At 35.8% G+C, this 23059-nt stretch overlaps 2 protein-coding genes across 15 annotated transcripts in view; one reads left to right on the forward strand and one right to left on the reverse strand.

Annotated features, from left to right (window-relative positions):
• Nucleotides 1–20703, reverse strand: part of MED23 (mediator complex subunit 23) — a 54755-nt gene extending 34052 nt beyond the window's left edge. Inside the window, exons 1-13 of one of the 3 annotated variants that reach the window (XM_077143947.1) lie at nucleotides 20604–20703; nucleotides 20026–20057; nucleotides 19768–19855; nucleotides 16741–16865; nucleotides 15190–15301; nucleotides 12848–12946; nucleotides 12197–12298; nucleotides 11752–11821; nucleotides 10650–10762; nucleotides 8073–8168; nucleotides 7509–7526; nucleotides 2193–2393; nucleotides 515–658 (exon numbers count right to left, since the gene is read on the reverse strand). In XM_077143947.1, coding sequence (XP_077000062.1) covers nucleotides 515–658; nucleotides 2193–2393; nucleotides 7509–7526; nucleotides 8073–8168; nucleotides 10650–10762; nucleotides 11752–11821; nucleotides 12197–12298; nucleotides 12848–12946; nucleotides 15190–15301; nucleotides 16741–16865; nucleotides 19768–19854 — 1167 coding nt within the window. In that variant the 5' untranslated portion in view covers nucleotide 19855; nucleotides 20026–20057; nucleotides 20604–20703. The other 2 variants (XM_077143945.1, XM_077143946.1) reach the window with 2 other exon arrangements.
• Nucleotides 20704–20877: 174 nt separating this feature from the next.
• Nucleotides 20878–23059, forward strand: part of ENPP3 (ectonucleotide pyrophosphatase/phosphodiesterase 3) — a 188003-nt gene continuing 185821 nt past the window's right edge. For all 12 annotated transcript variants that reach the window (XM_077143950.1, XM_077143954.1, XM_077143951.1 and 9 more), the window contains exon 1: nucleotides 20878–21130. The gene's annotated coding sequence lies outside the window, so the exon portion shown is untranslated. The remainder of the gene's footprint in view (nucleotides 21131–23059) is intronic.

Genomic DNA, 23059 nt, shown 5'->3' on the forward strand with positions numbered 1-23059 from the left:
GGGTGATAGGTATACAATTGCATGTATGTTGAAAATCACTTAAAAAATTTTTATGATGGAAATCATCAAAATATATCACACTTAAAAACCTTATATTATGAAATAGTAAGGGGATACACTCAGACCCAGGTGGCAAATAAAAAAATACGAATTAATAGACACTTAATTGGTCATTCATTGCTCTGTATAGCTTAAAACAGCTTTACTGCTTTTTAAAACTGTAGAACTACTTGGAATGCAGAGAAAGAGCTTGCTATACTAGCTTTTGAACTGTTCAGTTGCAACAAATCTTAGAAATAAAGGTCTTCACTTTATAAAAAATGAAGAAACTAAGGTCAAGAGAGACAAATATTTATGCCATGATCTTGGTTATTAGTCACAGAACTGGGAAAAGAACTCAGGTTTCTAGTCTCCAAACCCAGTGCTCTTCTCACAAAATTACACTTAAATTCTGTAAAATAAATTAGACACAATTCGCTCATATCTCATTGTTTAAGCATTCAGTAAAACTTACTTCTTTTTCAGGGTACAGAAGATCAAAGAGCTTCATAACAGGGAGAAAATCAGCTAGAGCATTTTTCTGAATACTTCCAGAAATGAACTGCAGGAGAACCCACATCAGATGATCTCTGCCTTTAATAAGTCCTCGCCCTGCCAGCTGTAAAAAATGTTTAAATACGTATCTATATGCAGTAGTCAAAAACAGATGAAAAAAAAAAAACAACAGATGAATATAGGAAGGTTAAAAAAAAAAAGTAAAAACAGAAACCCAGGTTTTTAGTCTCAGAAAGCTGTGTCTAGCTTTGGAATTTACTTATTATTTAGTCTCAATCAAGACACATCAAGCAATACTTTAAAAAATTATTTTTTATATTATACATACATATATATATTTCTCCCCATCTCCAAAACCAACTATACACATAAAAAATTCAATGTCCTAGAACATAATTAAAGTGATCATGTGTGTCTGAGTACCAAGTTAATACGGGGTGGTCTTATTAAAAATATTTTATCAAACTATAAGAAATACTTCATTGTATCAAAAGGACTTTTTACATTTAAAATCCTCAAGGACTGTTTATCATAAAACAGTTCTGCCTTCCAGGCAATTTTAACAGAAATCAATAGTGGTGGTGGTGAGAGGGCAGGTTTTGAAAGGATTTTTATTTCCAAATAACTTTTAGGGAAAATTTTGTCAAAAATAACCCACGCCATAAAAATGTTATAGATGTGGTAACATTTACTTTATTCCCACTTGACACGCAAAAAAGTTATGAGTAAAACCAACTTTTCCCCCAAACTTACTCTTCCACTTGCAATCCTTTTTTGATTCACTGCCTCACCTACCCATTCACTGCCAAAGTGGAACCCTAACAGTGACTCTAGACTCCTGCTGGTTACCAAGGCCTACTCACCTCCTTGGCTTATCTGGGATCTGGATCTTCCTCTCTGCTCCAGGTTAGGTCCATCCTCCACCTGGACCTCTGCAATAGCTAATACCAATTTTCTTGCCACTGGTTTTGCCCCTAGCCATCTTCACACCAATCTCCATACATATGGGTATTAGCAGTGATTTTTCCAACTTGTATATAATGTTTTTCCTTTCCTCACTGCCTCCAAAAGAAAATCTTGAGACGAGCACATGGCAGAATAATGATCTCCATACTTGGACTTGCCTTCCTGCTGTCCTTACCTGACCAACACTTTTCTATTTATGTTTCTTTCCCATCCTCTCATACCTTTAAACCTTTGCAAATGATGCTCTTGTTGCTAGGGAAATACTTTCCTATCTTTTCTTCCCAGCAATTTCTGGTCTCTCTGATAAAGCTATTCCTGATTTTTTATGCATGTTTTAGAAAAACATACTTACATTATGGCAACTGTTATATTATTATGATCAAACTGTTTATATATACACGTCCCCCTCTGAGGGAGCTCATTGAGGGTGTATACGGTGCCTTTGCATCTTGTATCCCTTGGTTTTTGTAATGTGATTATGTAGCATGAATGACTGAATCTACTTTTCAAAGTGACAAGAAAGTAGAAAGTTAAGAAACCATCAAAACACTGAACAGAACAGAAACTAAGACTCAGAACTTCCAACACTGCCAAAATGAAATCACTAGCCAATGCCCATACCAGACTCAAATCCACTAAACAATAGGTGTAGTGAAAAACCTAGGACATACCTTCTGATGAAGAGAAAGGACCATATGTGGAAAACTTGCAAACTGGAAAAGCACAAAGAAAATGAGCTGACTGGAGAGATGCTGCCACAGGAGCTGGCTTGTTCCCCCATCATCAAACTTCTCCTCAGTCTCGGATCGCTCCATAGCGTACACCACCAGATCCACCAGCTGGTCCTCCAGCACAGGGCAGCGCTGCTTGTGCTGTAGGGCAGAGACCAAATACAGTATTCCAAACGCCTCCTGGCTAGTTTTAGAAGTTACCAGTGAATGGGCATTAATTGTAACCAGAGGCTGGGAAGCATGGAATGAAGTTGAACTTAAGAAGTTAAGGTTAGGTTTAGTCTATTAAAGCTGCATCATGTTGTATCATCACAGAGGATGTGTCATTACAAAATTACTTTTCCATGTCTCCCAGAAAAGAGACTTCCCATTAACATTTTACTTCCGTTGCAGACAACACTGGTTCAACTTGACAAAGGGCAATGCATGGTAGAGAATTCTTTATTGATCCTCTGGGAAAAAAACGATATCTTAAATGGTGTATGAAGCAGGTACAACAGTGTTAATTTTGTAATCTAAACAAAAATATCAACCTTGCATTTCAAGGAAATATTGTGATAGGAGAGCAAATAAAGCAGTATGTGAATCTATTTTAAAGCAAATGCAACACACTTACACAAACTTTTTTATATAGATTACTTAACATCTGTTTTTCAATGTGTGGTATTGACCCCAATACTGAAATCGAATCTTCTCTGCAAAAAAATTTTACCTCCAAGTTTATCTCTATTATTCCCTCTTGGGAGCTAAACATCATGCAGCTTTAATTTAAAATTTTACTATTTTAAAATCTAAAACAAGAAAAAGGATTGAGTTTAAACATTAAAAATGAAAATGCAACTTCCCTTTCTAGAGGCAAAAAGATCTGTGCTTTTAAAAATGATTTTTAAAAATATGTTTTTACTAAAGGAAATGTGTTAAGCCATATTTAAAATATTTCATATTTCCTTTATAAACATGTTACATGACTTCGCCAGGCAGTTGGAAGCCTGTCTAACGAATACAATTACTAATATAGATGCTTTACCCCCTAAACTTTAGATGCAATTATTTGTCTTTTGCCATGAAAAAGGGATATGATTTCTCCAAATTTAGGGAAAAAATGCAAAATGGGGACGAATTTGGAATAAAACAAAACATAATGAATAGCATCCCCTCTTTTGCATGCTCTTTGCCAGCTCCAAACTTGTAAAGCTCCAGTATAACTGCATTTTCTTAAAGCATGCAAATAAAACAAACATCTATCCAAAACAGTATGCATCAATGGTTGTTTCATATTTTTTTCCAAAAACACAATGCCATGATCACAGTTCAACCACATTACAGGTTTACAAAGAGCAATATTAACACCACCAATTAAGACTACATTATTTTACCTCCAAATGTAAATATCATTATGAAGCAGAGCAAAGTGCAACAGACAACACTACAGACTATTTCTTAAGTCAGCATGCAAAACTACTGTGTACAGGGCTTGAAATTCACTAGTTCTGCCAACCACCAACAACCTAAGAAATGTGCCAGACAACACAAATTTAGAGTGAGATCATTCAAAGTATACAAGAGTCAGAAAAATTTGTGAAAAGTAGTAAAGCCAGGATTTCCAGTAGGAATTTTTCACTAGTGATGGGTGTTTGCTTCTAGTTTGTAAACTTAACCAATATGTCATCTATTCCTCCATCCATGATGGTCGTTCACCAATCTGCTTCAGGAAAAAAGAGCAAACTAAATAAAATTGTTTTTTTAGCACCTTAGTCACTCTGGAGTTTCCTTTTTAAATATTGGTTATTTGTTTAGAAAAACCCTACATTTTCACCTACTTATTTTCAGAGGTGTTTTGATGGTCCTACAGTTAATAACATAAAGAAGAAAGCCAAAAACATTAAAATTTTGACATAACAAAAACTAGGAAATTTTTGTCAAAATGGCCTTTTAACATGCCAAAATTACCTCAAATTTTCTGCTATGAATGACATCATTAGGAATCTCTAAGGTGTCTAATGTCTTGGTTTTTGAGGAGGCAGGACATCTATCATGACTAACTTAAATTTCCCAGGTGTCTTTTGGATATGGGCAAGGATGTTTCTCAAATCAAGTTTAAAGGTAACTTAAGCATGTTGCTTTGTTTATCTGCCAATTTTCATAACACCAAAACGAAAGAAAAATCCTAAATATAAAATGATTCATGCTGCTGAGTATTTTAGAATAACATTTTCTTTAGTTTTAATTACTAAAGACAGGGACGTTAAAATTTAAAGTCTCCTCTATATGACAGATTATTTTACAAAGTAAAACAAATGAAAATTTATGCAGCAGTTTAATAATCTATGAATAAAGATTAATTAGCAATCACTAAGCAAAGATAATTCTGTAAGTGGATACTATACATATGACTCATCACATCTTGCTTTCTGAACACTTTAGTAAATTTAAGCCTTACAAATACAGGAGTACAAAGCTGAATTTGTTTACTCATATACAGATGACTACTAAAACCCATTTTAACAATAAGAATATTTTATTAAATATTTCAATGACTCAATTTCTACATAGTAGCACCAACTACATTGGAACTTCATTTTATATTTTCAGCTTTGACAAAAGATAAAAATCAGGTACAAGGCATTAGTAGAAATGTTAACATTAACTCCATCCACACCCCAATTCTTTCCCACCACTATTTCAACGGCAAATGCTAACGCTTTTCCAGTCTTAGTAACCCATATTGTATATTAAGGGGTACCTTACACTTTTAGAACAGTCTGGTAATTTTTTTTTTTTTTTGTGGGAGAGAGGTGCATAGGTCCAGAATCGAACCCATCTTCCGCATTTCAGGTGCGCATTCTACCACTGGTAGAATCAGTACTGGTAGAACTGGTAGAAGCATACTTCTGGTAATGCTTTTGCAGGGAAATTTTAATGTGTTGCATATATAAGTGAACCTAAATTAATTTTAGGTTTTTATTTCAGTGCTAGAAATCAATTTTAAAGCAATAACCTATTCAGGAAAAATTGGAAAGAAAAATTCCTTTCTATGTTATTTATCATATTCTTTGCTTTAACCAAAAAAGGTGCCAATCAGAAACTGGAGCCCTATGTCAGTTAGTTCCACTTTCAGTGATGTCTTCCAATGATAAACTGAGTGATTAGCTAGTTCACACATGACCACAAAGAGCTTGAGGAGTGTATCTGTTTTGTAATGTCTTTATTCAGGACCAACAACATAAAACCTTGCATAAACCCATTAAACAGGATTTTTCAACTTTGGGTTTAATACTCTACCTTGCTGGCCATAGAACTGGGCTATTTATGACTTTCTGAATCTCACCAATTTGGGGATAAAATATAGCCTAATTCCTACTGGAAAATGCAATATGGACAGCTCTTAAAAGGTTTTAAGCTTTAAGTGAATTATTGCATTGCTAGAGAAAGGACAAGAAAGTATAGTACAGGATACAGTTCTGTGACGATAAAAGATATAAGATGACTCGATTATTTTTAATCATATGCTTCTTATACTGTATGCTCTCATTGTCTACTCTACTTTCCAGGAGGTAAAAATAACATACCAAGGCAACTCAGTATATTATTTACCATCTACAAGTCCCCTCACTACAGAGTTTTTCTAGCAGAACAATTACTGATGAATTGTGAATTTCTGACAATGTTTACATGTTTACACTACAGCTGGACCAATATTAATGTTCTGTCAGCATTTCCATTATAAACTTTATTTTTTTATGGAATTATGTCTTAGTCATAAACTTTTTTTAGGTTGAAACTTGTTACAGAAATGATGCGATCAGAAATACTCTTTTCTGAGTTGTTTCATCAATTTCTAGTTTGAGAAGAGCTACCCCCAAAAGAAAAAAGCTAAGCATATCTGGGGGAAGGTTATGCAGCTCAAATGACCATGGGTACATTTATTCACCAAACTGCAAAAAAACTGAGTCAAGTATGACTTCAAGTTCATTACCCAAATTAGTTTTATGACAAAGCATGAAGCATTCTTTCAAAGTTAATTGAATACTTACCTCTAACTCAAGTGAAGGTTGTTCAGAATTAAATGACTTGGTGTTTAAGATGTTAAACTGACAGATTATATGTGGTAACTGTCAGATACTGTAGTATGAAGCAGTTTCCATTTCACATGTACAAAGGCTTGTCCAAACAAGGAAACTTGGTAAATTTTTCAGAAGAAAAAACTTAAAATAATAAAAGAGATACTGCTACTAGGGAGAGGTTTGGCATGCAAAGTTTCAACACTGAGCAAGTTTTATGGCCAAGCTATATGTCCTCAAAAATAGGGCTTTATAAATGGAAGCACTGGCACAACCTTCACTATAGTATTGCAAACAGTCACGCTATTTTATATAACCTGGACAAGAGCGTCTTTTTAAAATCAAAAAGCTGGTTTATTTTAATATGTTGGGCTCAAAAATTTTTAACAAAAATAATTGGAACCACTATTTTGTTTAAAATCTCAAAGGTGAAAAGTCCTGGAAACAGACTTGGGACTGTATAAGAGTTTGGTTTAGAAAGTTTGGCCAAAGTCCTTTTCTCCCACCATAGGTGAGCTTTGACAGAGAAAGCTCACTTTAGGGGGAGGACAATTCTGGCAAAGATTGACAAAGAAGTGCATTTGTCAAGGAGGTGTGGGGTCACCTAAGAGTTGACATTTCTTAGTCAATCCCCATGTTTCCAAAAAAAGCCTTCCCTGTATAAAGTTTACACTCCAACTTTTAAAAGCAGCATATCTCAAGGTGTTTTTTTCCTTGCTTTTGTTTTGTTTTTAATTGTTTTTGTTTTAAGGTAAAGAAACATACGTATTTTTTGTTGTTGATTTATTTAATACTCTGGAAAGATAAAGGCCACCACAAATCTTTCCATTTCTGAAAATTCCACCAGGCTAGCTTTAGCCCTGAAGTATAAAAACAGTAAAATGGAGCGGGAAGGAAAAACAACCCATCGAAAATGACAGGCTTTATTGAGTGTCAGGTGTTGTTTCTTTGATTAAAAAAAAAAAAAAAACAAAAAAAAAATCACACCAAAAAAACACAAAAACAAAAACAAAAACCAATCCACCAAAAAGAACTCTCATATCCCAAGAAGAAGTTTGTTTTAGTGGCCTTGGTCTCAGCATGGTCCTGCCAATTTCAAGCCCCGACCATACATGTAATCTCTAAATGGAATCAGTGGCTACAAAGCGGCCAGCGTATCGTTAGTCACAATACAACAGTAAGGTTGTGAACATACCTGAGCAATGTTCAAGGTCTAGAGCATTGGAGGATGGGCAGGACAAGACAGGACAGAACAAAAATAAAGGAAGAAAAAAAGAAAAGACAAAACAGTGACTATGAGGCCAGTCTCAAGGAACCCAGAGTCAGCACAAACCCTCCCACATGTTAAACCACCAAAAACAAACACACACACACCAAACAAAAATCAGCAATGAGGCTACGCTGAAAGTACCAAGGGTTATAAAAATAGACACCCAAACAAACAAAAGAAGAGTAAAAAATTACGGTTAAGTCATGTGTAGGTTTCTCTGGCAAAAGGTATACTTGAAACTGGCCTTATAGAAAAAAAAAGCAATGCAAAATAGACCAACTTTTAAAATATCTCCTTTTTAATTTAAACATTCTTAAAGTAAAATATAAATGATAGGAACAATACAGTGTTTAATAAACCATATATTAAAAATAAAAATCACCAAATAGTTCTTAACTGTTTTGCTTCAGTTAGCTATAGCAAAGAAAAGAGAAAAGAATAGTGCAGATTCTATGCAGAAGTTACTAGGTTTCCAGCATAGTACAGTACCTGCTTATTTAAACCTAGCATATTGCAGACCATATCCCTGGAATAAGGCTGCTCCAATACATATCTCAACAAAGCAGTCTGTGGTTCAAACAGATCCTTTAAAGAAAATAAAGAAAATTATTGCTTCAAGATCAAAGTAATTGTTAACTCAAATTATTTGAAAGTGGGATTAAAGTATCCTTTCAAGGCACTTGGTATCTTCATAGTAGGCTGTATCTAGTGGAAAAAATCATGGGATTTTAGTGCTCAGGGTAAATCTGTTTTTATCTTTCATTTGCTAAGTGATAAAACTGAAGTGAAGGAACTTGCCCAGGCTAATAATGGAGGGGAGACTAGAACCCAGATTTTCCCCCACATTTTCTCCAGTGCACTTTGTACTGTATTTTCCTAAAAACATACAAGGCTTAATTTTTTTAATGCTAGAGCCTCAAATGTCAATTTATACAGATTTTGTCCTAGGTGATAACATTTCTTATACATAGAAATTAAATATCAAAAAGATCTTTGCTTCCTTTCTTTTATAACTAGACAGTAAATCTCCTACAAGTACTTCCAGGCATCTAAGTGCTCAATTTCTGAAAACAAATTAAGTTTATAATAAACAGTACTAAAAAGCTACAGTTAAAATCAAAATCTTTTTTCAGAATTTATAGCCCTTTTCCAAATGACAAACTGAAAGTTAATCAAATATGTTCAACAAAAGAGTATCTCGAATATAAGCTAATCAATCTGTTTCCCAAATAAGATTCCCAAAGTAGCCTTTTAGCTCCTAAATAAATAAATTTCAGAGACATGAAATAGCCATATGCCTGTTAATAGTTGTTTATTTTGTTCACCCCATATTTGTTATTGTTAAAATATTAATTTATAAATACTCATTAAAATACTCTAACTTAGAAAGATTTCATTCTAGTTTATTCTAGAATTTATGAATGTAGGCTACTCAGTTTTGAGTCAACTCACAGTTTTCCAGAACACATCCTCTTTGGCTCCATCTATGTTGCTGGAGATACAGCATTTTGATGTGGTCAATGGAAAGTTTATTTCAGTACCACCCCCATGAACTCTGAGGTGGGCATCTATAAAATCACTTAATGTACCAATTTTTAAAATAATCTTTAAAAGATTGTCAATTGCAAATGTGAGGTAAAACCACGAAAATAATTACTATTGTGGTAAGTTCCTTCACTTTAAAAAAAAACAAAATTGATTCCTAGCAAGCTGTAGTCACTCAATTCATCTGTTATTTTAATGCCTCTATTTACCTTTCTTTTCTTCATTTTAATCCTAAAATGTCTGTGCAAGGGGTATGGGTATATAAGTTGTCACTTCAATATCGGAGTTTAAAGGACTCCTCTAAGGCATTTTAAAACAGTAACCAACTATCTGTTGTATGTAGCTGTTTGTACAACTATGTATCAATACAATCAGTAAGAGTGCTCACTAATGCAACCATTTAGGAGTGCTAATGTCTCCTTCCAGGGCATGCCAGACTTGCAGTGATGTGAAAAAAGCAAATACTCTTTCTTTCAGAATTAAACTTAGGAAATGACTTCATGTACAGTCAAAATAAAGTCTTAAGTATCACTATAAGATAATTTTCTACTCAGAAATCTAATTGAAGTGGAATAAAGGCAGCTCCCAATCACTTGTGCAATACAAATAATAAACACAAAATGATTTCCAAATTTGAAGAGGACAAATGATTGATGGCACAAGTGTTTAAAGTACAGATTCTGTAATCACACCAAGTTCAAAATTTGGCTCCACCACTACCTAAATGTGAGACCTTAGTCAAGTTACTACATCACTCTGTTTCAGTTTCATCACCTCTAGAATAGAGACAAGTGTGGAGCTAAGAACAAGAAAGATGGCTAAGTGCTTAGAACAGTGCCTAGCACAGTAAGTTAGCTGTTGCCATCATGGTGATTGTATATTCCAATTTTAAAGCTTTGTTGATTAGCACAAGATCCCAGGACTGTCACTTCAGTTTCACTATTTCACTCTTCTCATCTTTGGATGAGGTAGCTAATCACTCCATACACCATTTTTGATACAAAACACGTACATGAAGAATGTTTCGCCCCATGCCTGGTTCTTCACCACCCCAACCCACCCCAGATGGTAAAATCAATTCATCAAATTTCTCTACAGCTTTATGTCTATTCTCTTCAGTTTCATTTTATTACTCTTCAGGCATTTTTTCTCTGAGAACTTTCTATCCTGCTTTTTTCCTTTTTCTTTTTTAAATTTATCAAGTGGAGGGCTCACTCTCCAAATTTTAAGAACACTGCATATATTCGCATCTTGTAAAAGAATGAAAGCATGAGATCAATTTAAAAATTCAGTTTTCCATCTCCAAGTGCTTTGTCCAGGACCACTGTAGCATAAGCAGCTGCAATATCATCAACCACTAGGTTTCTTTCAATGTTAGAGTAACATGATAAACCATAAACTACCTTTCATTCAATCTTTACTGCCTGAGACTATGAAGACACAATTTAGCATTACACATTTTATAATCCATGTTAAAGAGTGTTAAATGGATCAAGAGTCCCATTATATTTAGCAACCCACCTTATCATATGGTAAAAGGCCTTTCAATGGAAAACGAAGAGTTGCAGGATCCAATTTCCAGGAATTGCAAATAGCACCTGAGTTATTTACAACAGGCAGAAGACTGCAGCGGCCTGTATGTTTAACAACAAAATGTTTTTAAGTAAATGTGAATACAGTGATGCCTGGTCCTTCATTCACTCCACAAAAAACTGTCTACAGTCAAGATGATTAACTATTAGCAGGATGCCCCTGAAGCCTTAGATGTAAGACATGAGCCTCAGTACCTACAAATATATATAACTGCCTAAGAGATACTGCTCTGATGTCCCATAGAAACCTGAAATTCAATATGTCTCCAATTAAATTTATCATGTTCTTTCTCAAATCTGCTCTACTTCAATAGTTCCTTAAATGACATTAATATCAACTCAATTATAAAAGACAGAAAAAGTCTGAGAAGCTTAACTCATCTGGCGTCTGTTTAGTTTACTGCTATATTTCCAGTATCAGAACAGCACCTGCCTCACAAGAGGTGCTCAGCAGTCAAACACAGACAGTTCAACTGTTCTTTTCCTAAACAATTCTGAGACTACTACGATGTTCGGAAACAATTCAAGAGTACATGTAGGCATTGCAAAAATTGCCAAATCACATATTTATTTTTTCAAGAAAGTTCAGAGTCTAACCAAACATGATAAAACGGGAAACAAAATAAATGAAAGAGAGAAGAGCACAGGGGTGAATTAAAATGGTCTGGTAGGGCCAGGCACTCCTGCATAGTATGACGACAGAGGCACAGGTGTGCTGAGCCATCAGCTACCTGGAGATCTGCTTTGCTGCTTTGTTAGTTCTTCTAGGAAGTCCTGCTAATCCCCAAGAACAACACTTTCTACAACGGCTCCCTGAAACATAGCCCCAGCCCCAGACAGCTGCTTTTTCCTCCCTTTACTCACCACAAGATACCTGAAAACAAGTGAAAGATGATTATTATGCTCCTAGAGAGTTACTAAAATGACAAGCTACCAAGACATGTGTAAGATACCATCTTCCCGCTTTGCTTAGTAGTTGGATTGCTAAAAATCAAGTACAATTTAGTGTATATTTTAACTTATAATCCTACCGCAAATGGAGTTTATTCTTGCTGTGGGCCTGAAGGTATCCACAAAGTCTGACACCAGGTTTCCAAGTAACTAAAAAAAGAAAACCAACAAATATAACAATAAAATCAAAGTCGTTCTGAATACAGTGATCATTTACATACAATGAGATAACATATATAAAGGTTTTAGCTCAATGCCTAGCACACAGCAATTACACAAAGGTTAATTCCCCTTTACTTCCTTCCAAACACACACATTCTTTCCTTCATTTGATTAAATCAAATCACCATATTCTTAGCTACTTGATGAAGCTGAGTGCATTTTATCACAGGGCATATAAACGGTCTCAATGGGACAATAAAAAATTAAAAATATATATACCAAAAATAAGTGCACAAAAATTAAGACTACTATAACTATTTTTAATAAAATTTCAATTACAAATCTTGGAAAATTACAGTTTACCCAGTGTGGTAATTTTCCCTCAGGATAAAGTTTCCTGATCTCTGTGACTGCAAAATAAGCTGGTAATAAACAGGCATTTCTTTCCAAGATATATGCTATAACCTAAGAAAAATAAAAGGGCAAAGTTATTACAGTTGACTAGTTCCATATCAACAATGATGACATAATAACCAAAAGACTACTAAAAAGTAGAGATATATTTCATAGATGTACTGGGTCTAAGCTGTTGCATAAAGGAATTCATTTATGTATAGGTAAAGAACACTAAAAATGAAGATTAATAAGCAACAGAATGGATTGCTCATGGTTAGTAAATTTACCTTGAAAATGGTTTAAAAATTGGTAGACTCAGACAGGAAAGCAACAGACCAGAGTAAATATTCTTGCAACATCAGCTACAAAATATGGATATCTTTTAAGTGATCCATAGGTGATGTCTTACAATGGCCTAACACATTTCAATATTACATTGCATAAAAAGCATAAACTGATTAAAATATAAAATTTCTTTTGAAATAAAGTGACATAGTACCCTTAAAAGTAGAAGTGATTTTTGTAGAAGTAAGCAAATGAACATTCCACAAACTACCAAATGTTTAAAAAGTACAGAGAAAACAAAACTAGACTTTTTTGAGGTTATGTCTAAATTACCTCTCTTGCTACCAGAAGCTGCTGTACAACAGCTGAGCTGACGGTATTAGGAATTGTTAAGATTTTTTCCAAAATCACTTTTAAGAGATCCCGAACACCCTGAAAAAAGAAAAAAAGGTTAAAACTAAGCAATGTCTCCTGTGCTAGTTTTAGCTTCAAGATATGCTCTAATACTGAAGTTACTTTACTTTCTAGTTATGTTGAATCAAAGGTTTCAGGACAATGTACTCACAAAACATGTTACCTTCAAGGTCATACTTATAATTTTTTTGAATTACAGTTAGCATTTAAATCCCTACCATTAACCTAAGAAAAGAGTCATGTTTCAAAACAGAATTCTAAAGAATGTCTTGTCATATGAATGTAAAGAAAGTCACAAATAAAAATTAAATTTTCTATACTTTTGTTATTCTTCTGTCATGAGGGTAAAGAACACTTAACTTACGCTTGAGGACAGACATATATATATTTGAATAAGACTCAAAAACACTCTGAAAACCTGGTTAGTAATATACTTTACAGCAGATGATCCTTTCTGCTTATTCCCTTTATCATACTCGAACTTTATTTTCCCTTCTCCTACATCATGTAGGAGCTTAATCCCTCAAGCTTTTCCAACAAGGCTACTGTATTAATTGGACATCTCCACATATCTATAGCAGATGCATTATTTCAGAGCAGAATCTGATATACAGAAAGGGAATTTCACTCAAAATACGTTTATTGAATAAAAATTATGGGGCCAGCATTCTCACCACCCTCCCCCTCTCTGCGTGGGACATGACTCCCAGGGGTGTGGACCTTCCTGGCAAAGTGGGACAAAGCTCCTGGACCTTCCTGGCAACGTGGGACAAAGATCGTGAGACTCAGCATCAAAGGACTGAGAAAAACCCTAGAATGAGCTGAGAATTAACATCAAGAGACTGAGAGAACCTTCTCGACCAAAAGGGGGAAGAGTAAAATGAGGCAAAGTGTCAATGGCTGAGAGATTCCAAACGGAGTCGAGAGGTTATCCTGGAGGTTATTCTTACGCATTAAGTAGATATCACCTTGTTGTTCAAGATGTAGTGGAGAGGCTGGAGGGAATTGCCTGAAAATGTAGTGCTGTGTTCCAGTAGCCATGTTTCCTGATGATGATTGAACAATGATATAGCTTTCACAATGAGACTCTGTGAATGTGAAAACCTTGTGTCTGATGCTCCTTTTAGCTACTATATCAACAGAAGAGTAGAACATATGGAATAAAAATAAATAACAGGGGGAACAGACGCTAAAATAAATTCAGTTTGAAATAGTGGTAGGTGAAGGTGAGGGGTAAGGGATATGGTATGTATTGGTTTTTTTTTTTCTCTCTATTATCGTTTTATTTCTTTTTCTAAATCGATGCAAATGTACTAGGAAATGATGAATATGCAACTATGTGATGATATTAAGAATTACTGATTGTATATGTAGAATGGAATGATTTCTAATTGTTTTGTTAGTTAATTTTTTTTTTAATTAATAAAAAAAAATTATGCGGTCAGCATTTTTTAAAAGATAGAACAGACCTATGGAAGAACTCAAAACAATTATAAACTACCACACAAATAGATGAGAAGATAAAAACTGAATACTAATTTGCTAAGAAAACTGAAGCATGAATAAAGAGAAAGCAAACAGAAGAAGCCGGTTAAAGTTAATCTTGTGTTAAATCATACGTCTTTACCTACCTATGACTAAGCCTATCGTTAAGTCATTTCAGATTATAGAAAATGCAGACAGAAAGCACAGAGCCACGTACTGGCAGTTCTCCCAAAAAGGACAATTTAAAAAGTGACTTGAATGAAGCAGAGAGGATTTTACAGCTCCTAAGTTTCTGACCTCAATTAGGAGAAACAACCAGAGGGGATGCTGTTGTTTTTGTTCAAGAGCAGAGTGCTTAAGATATTAGTTAAGGAAGAACACAAGTTCACGGCAGAACGAGGTAGATGCGAGACAGACTACATACATCCCCTCAGCATCCGTACCTCTCTGCTCTGTGCTATCTCATGTGCTGTCTGGAAAGGACCCCGACCTTGTAAAACCTCTGCTATGAAGGAAGACATTTTCTGCTTTGTTACCTCCCTACTCAACACAAAAATACATAGTCACTTGTATTTCTAAAACTGTGGGAGGGAAGCTGTGGGAATCACTGAGTAATTTTAAATCTCTTGAGTAAATACACCACACACACACATACACACACAAAAAGAGGTGGATTTTTAGATGCTTCCACTTCATTTCAACTTAAAATAAGATACATACTGAAAAATCCATTTAGTCTGAAAGGAATCACTTCTCATAATTAGAAAAAAAAATACCTTGTAATCCACTCCCCCAATTATTTTCCGAACCAGTTTAAATGTTAATGCCCAAAGTTGTGTTCTTTCCCATTCAAGAGTGTCGGAGTTTATCAGGGATTCACAAACCATCCTAGAAAAAAGGAATGCCCATTCCAGTTAAAAGACAGAATTTTCCAAGTTTTCTAATAGCCAAGGTCTATGTAACCTGGGGAATTATATTTTGTCATACCAAGTATTTTTCATAAAAGTACATTATTACTCCAGGACTTTTTTTGAAACTGTGCACAGCATTTTACATATCTGTATCAAACAGCAAACACAAAGTAGAACTAAGTGATATTCATTAGGTTATATTATTACTAGAAAGGAACCTATCAATAAAATGTTTACCACCTGTCACATCGTGGCAGACTGTATTTTTCTCAGACAGATGCAATAAGATTTTCCATTAAACATGCTCTTCTGAAATGTGGCATTGACATTCATCCCATAGAGAGGTGGTGACCTATGTTCTCTCCCCTTAAATCTAGGCAGGCCTAATACTATGGCAAAAGGGACACCATATGACCTCCAAGGCAAGGTAATAAGAGGTGCTATTGCCACTGTCTGCTTTTGAACACTTGCTCTTAGAATCCATCATACTGTGAAGAAGCCCAGACCAATGGACAGGTAGGTTTGACCATTAACCCACAGGTAGGTGGGCATTAACCACCATATATGTGAGTAGGGGAGACTTAGCCTTGACACCACCCCTAGATAGGAGAGACCCTGTCTTAATTTTCTAGGGCTGCTATAACAAAGTATCACAAACTAGATGGCTTAAAACAATAGCTATTTCTTGTCTCACAGTTCTGGAGGGGAAGTTCAAAATCAAGACGTCAGAAGGGTCATTCACCCTCTAAGTCCACAAGGAAGAATCTGTCCCATGTCTGGTTTCTGGAGGTAACCTATTTTTCTTGTGCTTCAATCTCTACCTCAGTCATCATGGGACTTTCTTCCCTCTACCTGTTTATCCATCTCCCTATCTCCCCCTCTTATAAGGCTACCAGTCATATTGGGTTAGTCTCCACTCAATCCAGTTTGTTTTCATCTTAACTAATAACATCTTCAAATAAGGTCACATTCACTGGACCAGGGGTTAGAATTTGAACGTGTCTTTTTTGGGAAACACAATTCAACCCATAACAGACTGTGAAAAGTAAGTGTCTACTAAGCCCACTCAACCACCTTAACCATAAGAGATAATAATAAAACGAATGTTTTTGTTTTACGCTGCAAAGTGTTGGGCTAATTTGTTGTGCAGCAAAACTAACTGGAACAAGCTCACCAAAGAAAATGATCTCAGCCTGAGCTTGAGAGGCAGAGTCTGCCTTGTTTTGAGTCTGTTAAGTGTTCAGTGCTAATACTGTATCCTAGAAACTAAAATCTGAGATATTATGTAAGAGTACTTGATGAGCCTAGCTTCCTTCCTCATTCCCTTATCCTTGTATAACGACAACCTCAACCAATTTCTAAACATTAATATAAAGGAAAATTCTTTGGATTAGTTTTACTTGCCATTAAACATACCTGGGTGGAAGAAGGCCGGTTTCAACTGCCATTGCTAAGCAGTCATAAAGAAAAGAAATTCTTTTAGGACTATGCTGGCCATGAATGAATTTAACAATCCACTGAATGCACTGTTCGTGAGATTCCTGGAAAATTGTAATATGATTATATTTAGGGTCTAATGTCATATTTTGTAATTAACTAATAGCTAATAGTATACCTCAGAGCATACAAAAATTATGAACAGAATACTCCACTATAAACATCAGTTGATGAAAATAATTTTTAAAAAAGCAAAATGAAAAACTCAGATTTATTTCAGTTATATTAAGTTTAAACTCTTGCAGTTATATAGATTTAAATTCCATCATTTTTACTACATGGATCCTCCAAAAGAAGTAAGATTTTATTAACATATTCAAAGCCAATAGAAAATCCTAATACATTGTGTGAAGTGAATAAGTTGACAGTTTACAGAAAACACATTGACTCTACTATTTAAAAACTCCTGGAAACATTTTTTTTTAAATATGTCATTTTACTGGATGATACTGGAGTTTGTAAGAATATGTGAAGGACAAAGCACACTCCATGAAAAGCAATCTCGGAAGCTAAAGTAAAGCATTCCAGAATGGAGATTACCTTTCAAAAGTCAAACCCAGTAAAACATACGTAATGGATAGCAGTACCTTTTTGTATATATTACCTTTGGAGGGAATTAATCGGAAACTAAATCATGTATTGAATGTGAAAGTCAGCTGGTAATATCAATAAAATCCACGTGAAAACAAAATGTGTTCTACTAGGAAAAGGGAATTTGAGTGAATGGTGCGAACTGCAGGAGATGATTCCTTGGTCACAAAAGATCTACTGAAGGGTCACAATACAATTTTAGGCTTTTCCTTCTAGCTACTCCAAGACACTGGTAACTAAAAGAAATTCAATATAATGATTCACCAGTCATACTCACTCATTAAATCCTATCGTCTCTGCTATAAACCATACCAAACTCTGAAATCTGTTATACAACTAATTGTTGTGGTGTGCTTTGAAATTTATTGCTTTTTTGGTATATGTTATTTTTCACAAACAAAACAAAACAAAAAGATTTACTACAGGAGGAGGGAAACAACAGGTATCTCACACCTTTTGAGGTAGTCAATATTCTGGCTGTAAATTGACCCTCCAGATACCCTGAAGAAGTAAGAGAAGTAGTGCCTTTAACGGCAGATATAAATGTTGCTGTCTCGCTGGGGGGAAAATCCATTATGGATTAGTACATCAGCCTCATGAGAAGTTAGTATAAATTTAACCCCTAGAAGCCCAATCGATTATAAATCCAATTAGATATCCAATTTCTAGTCTAGCAAAGCTTTAAATGTGACACTAAAACCCTGTGCCCCTATCAGAATTTGTCTTCTGAGATACACCCAAGAAGATCCTATACATCCTCTGTATTACCACTGTCCCTCATACATACTTGTATTATTGATGTGACACAGATTCAGAAATATCCATTTACTTCTTGGCACCTCCATTAGTACTTCTTGAAGATGGGACCATACCTTAAGTCCTAAAACGTTTACTAAATTTAGAACTAAAACATGCTGAAAAGATGTCGAACTTCACTCCAGAAACATGAAATAAAAGCATACTGAGATAAAATTTCTGACTTATTAGATTGGCAAAGAGCATGAAGTTTATTAACACTCAATTGTGAAGCTACAAGGAAGAGACACTCTCTTACATAGCAGGTGGGAGTGTAAACTAGTACAACCCTTATGGAAGGCTATTATGCAATTTTATAAAAATTACAAACAGACAGGCCTTTGACCCAGCATTTATTCTATGTCCTGTGCAAACTATAATTCGTTACAGCATTGTTTAAAGTGGAAAATTTAAGAGGCAATGAAAATGTCAGTTCATAGACAAAGAGTTGAATAATGAAGACATGGACATACATATTAGGCTGCTAGAAGAAAGGGAAGACTGGAGGGAAGGTGGGAGGAAGGAAGGAATAACTCTTACTGGACTGATGTGGAATTACCTTCAGTTTTTATTATCATGGGGAAGAAAACAAGGAGCTAACCAAGCATACACAGTACATGACCATTCTGTAAGTACAATTCTATATGCATAAAATATTTCTAAAAAAACAAACTGGAGACACTGGCTGCAGAGAGAAAAAAAGAGCAGGTGATTAAGCTAAAAGAGTGACTTTTCATTGGATCCTCCCTTTTGTATTTTCTGAACCACATAAATGTATTACCTATTACAGAACAATTTTTAAAAATTTTAAATCTGAATGCCTTATGACTATGTGACCCCTGCCTGTGAAGTCTAACCACCAGTGGCTCAACCGCAAACAGTTCTCATTTTCCTATCTTAATGTACTATGAGAAGATTATATACTACAAACTATAAGGATCACACATTTTGTCTTCTTCAGGGACACAGGTCTTTTTTTTTCCCAGTAACTATCCTTTGTTACTATGTTTTACTGCACTTTTTACATTTTTAATACATTTTTTGTATCCTTTAAATTGGATATCTTTGTATCTTTATTGCATTACCTTTGCATCTTTACTATGGTATCTTTATCTCCTTAACAAATTTCTCTATTAGTGTTGTGATAGTTCCTTCATCTGTTGAGTAAAGTTGGTGACATTTTTATCCTTTTACAACGCCCAACACAGTTGTCTTCAAGTGCATCAAATAAATCAGAAGAATTAGTGAAATGATCTTAATCTAACAGGGGGACATTCAACAAATATCAAATAAAGAATCTCATTATAGGTTAGCGAAAATATCTCAACACTGTGCGGTCGGTCATCAACTTGACTTCTCAAGATAGGTTCTTCATTGAAAATAGGTAGATTAAAACAAATGTAAGCCAGAATAGAGAAAGAAAGAAAAGACAATGACAATTTTATTTCTCCCTTTCCAGAAAAATGGAATGACGTTCCTAACAGCAACATCAGAGTAAAACTCAAGGAAAGAAGAGGTCCCAAATCATCAAATGAATGTATTAAAAAATGCAATGCTCACCTGAGAAAGACCACCCCAAAACTGTCTGAAGGCCCCCAAACAGCTGATAAGTTTTGTTTTTTCATCTTCAGGCGTATCCATAAACATACTAAAAAAAAAAAAAATTAATAATGAGATTATTTGCCACTAGCTTTAAAAAAAAGTGAATTCAACTTAACCAGGATAGTCTATATTATAATCCTCCAAGACGAACCTAAGTCGTCTTACAAAAGCACCCTCATGTTTTTTACACAGAAACCTGCCATGCACTATACTCACCCAGGGAAAGCCTCTTCTATAACTTCTGTTTTCTGTGGGGGTTAAAAAAAAAAGGCAAACACGTGAACGATGTGAATTAAAAAAAAAGGAGTGGGAACTGGGGGGAGCTCCCCTAACGATTTATTACAATGTAGCATGACAATCACCCCGATCAGCGACGCAGAATGTAACAATACTAGCCAGGCCTACCACAAAGGATGTGTGGATTTCAAAAGAGACCCCGAATGACAGCACTTGACAATCACAACCTCCTGCACACATACATACTCCGTGTGAAAACAAGGGGAGGAGAGCGAAGCGGCTGCCCAGGCCGGGCTCGTGGGTCCGCGGCCCCGCTGCTTTCCCCACCCCGACGCGTCGCCCTGGGTTCCGGGCCGCTCCACTCACCACCACCTCCTCAAAAATGCTCTGCAACTGCGTCTCCATCTGTACCATTGCCCACGCCTTGTGGGGCGAGCGGCTCCCGGAACAGACGGCCGAGGGGCTGAGACGCCCGAGGAAACCTCAGCTCGCCCCGGGTTTCCTCCGCAGGTGCCCCTCCCCGCGCGTCTCCTCCCGGCCCCGTAAACAACCCGGACCTGCACGGAAGCTGAGAACAACCCGGTGCGCTCCGATGGAGGAACTCCCAGAAACTACGAGCCGGCCAGCCAGTTCCGCCTGTGGTGAAGGGCGGCCCGCGAGCCGCACAACAGCGCCCCCCAGAGGAACCTCGAGTACAAGTCACTCGGAGGCGTCGACGGCTGCGGGGCGCGCCCTGCAGGTCAGAGTGGGAATTACTTCCTGCTCCGGGTTAACGCTTCTGCAAAAGGTAGAAAAAGGGGCGCGGGGGGGGGGGGCATCCTGGAGCTCCGCGAACAGCGGGTGTTGAAACCACACTTTTTCTGACGACAAGGACCATGTTGCTTAACTATGGTGGCCCAGGTGCCCGGACTCAGAGCTGGCTGTAGGCTTTCGATAAAGATTGAAAAAAAAATGAATAGCTATCATTTTTAGTTATAATCATCTAAAAATAATTGCCCTTTATTCAATACCTGCAGCCTCTTTATGGGGATAGGAGTGGAGAAAGGTCAAAGGTAGGTTGATCCTCTGGAGGTCAGAGCAGAAGGTAAGTGGGACCGCTTCATTCCTTCAAATAGTTTAATTTTTATACCTTCATGAAGCTAGCCTTGCTCCCCTAGAGGTAAGTGATTTATCCTCATCTAACATCTTGTATGCACCCGTAGCAGAGCATTCCACTTACGCAACACTTATCCTCCCTCTGCTCAGTGCACTGGTAGGTATTTTAATAAATTGTATTGAAATAATTGATTTTGCAGTACATTCAACCCAGGAAAATAACAGAGCCTGGGTTATTAAAACCCAAGTTCTCTAATAATCTATTGTTATTTTCTTTATGGAAAACAGATTATCTGTATTTCAGATTATCTTTAATCATACTTTAGTTCTAGACAGTTTTCACCTATTATGTGGTGAAAACTCTACCTGCTAACTAAATCAGTGTATTCTTGGCAAAATGTCAACTAATCTTAATATTGACCAAGGCTTCTGTAATTACAAAGGTAAAATGGTCAGAAAACAATTCCTTTTTTGCCATAACCAAATGCAAATTAATGTTGCATTACGCTTGCTAATGCTGCATTCATTGAATAAAAATTGACTATCCATTTCCAGACCTACTTAATGTGTTTTTCCCTAATACTTTTAAGATTTATGTATAATTTACATATAATAAATGCGTGAATTTTAAATTGTACAGAACCATGAATTTTGACAAATGTTCGCACTTTGTGTAACTATCACTCAATCAAAATATAGAAAATTTCTATCACCTCAGAAAGTTCCTGGTGCTCCTTTGCAGGTAACTCCCCTTCCCAGAAGTAAACAGTTTTCATTTCTATAACCATTGATTCGTTTTGCTTGTTCTTGAAATTTATATCATTGGAATCCTACAGCATGTAATCTTTTGTGTCTGCCTCCTATCACACAACATTATATTTTGAGATCCATCCATATTTGTCATTGCTGAATTGTCTTCCATTATATTTATATGTAGCTATTTATTGATTCACCTTTGATAGATATTTAGGTTATTTTCAGTTTTTGATGATTATGAATAAAGTTGTTGCAAACATTCTCATACTAGTCTTTCTGTAGACATATATTTTCCCCACTGTTGGGTAAATACCTAGGAGCAGAATTTCTGATTCATGTTTATGTCAAAGCATATGATTAACTTTATAAGAAATTGCCAAACGGTTGTCCAAAGTGGTTGAACTGATTTGTCTCCCACTACTATTGGAGGAAAGTTCCAGTTGTTCTGCGTCCTTATGGACATTTGGTGTTGTCAGTTTTTTTTTTTATTTCAGTTGTTCTAAGTGGTGGGTAGCAGTATCTCCTTGGGGGTTAATTTGCATTTTCTGATTGACTAATGATGTTGATACCTTTTCATATCTTATTGGCCATTCTTTTGTGAAGGGTCTGTTCAAGTTATTTGTCCGTTATTAATTGTGTGGTTTCTCTTATTGTTATTTATTTGTAGGCGTTCTTATATAATCTGTATACAATCCTTTATCAGATATATGTATAGTGAACATTTTCTCCCAGCCCTGGCCTGCCTTTTCTTTTTTTCACTTTTTACATTGTATAATTTATATACAAAGCAAAGAAAGAAAAAAGGAATAGTTTTCAAGTAGTTGCAGGACAGATCCCAGAGTTGGTCATGGGCTATCATACCATCATCTCAGATTTTTTCCTTCTAGCTGCTCCAGAACATTAGAGACTAGAAGGAGTAAATATATTTTTATCATCACAATTGACTTTTTCTTTTTTGTGAAAAATGACATATATACAGAAAAGCAAAAAGTTTCAAAGCACAGCACAACAATTAGTTGTAGAACAGATTTCAAAGTTTGGTATGGGCTACAATGCCACGATTTTAGGTTTTTACTTCTAGCTGCTCCAAGATACTGGAGACTAAAATACCAATATAATGAGTCAGCAGTTATACTCATTTGTTAAATTCTACCTTTCCTGG

The sequence above is a fragment of the Tamandua tetradactyla genome, chromosome 25 (assembly GCF_023851605.1).
Source record: "Tamandua tetradactyla isolate mTamTet1 chromosome 25, mTamTet1.pri, whole genome shotgun sequence".
Classification (NCBI taxonomy): domain Eukaryota; kingdom Metazoa; phylum Chordata; class Mammalia; order Pilosa; family Myrmecophagidae; genus Tamandua; species Tamandua tetradactyla.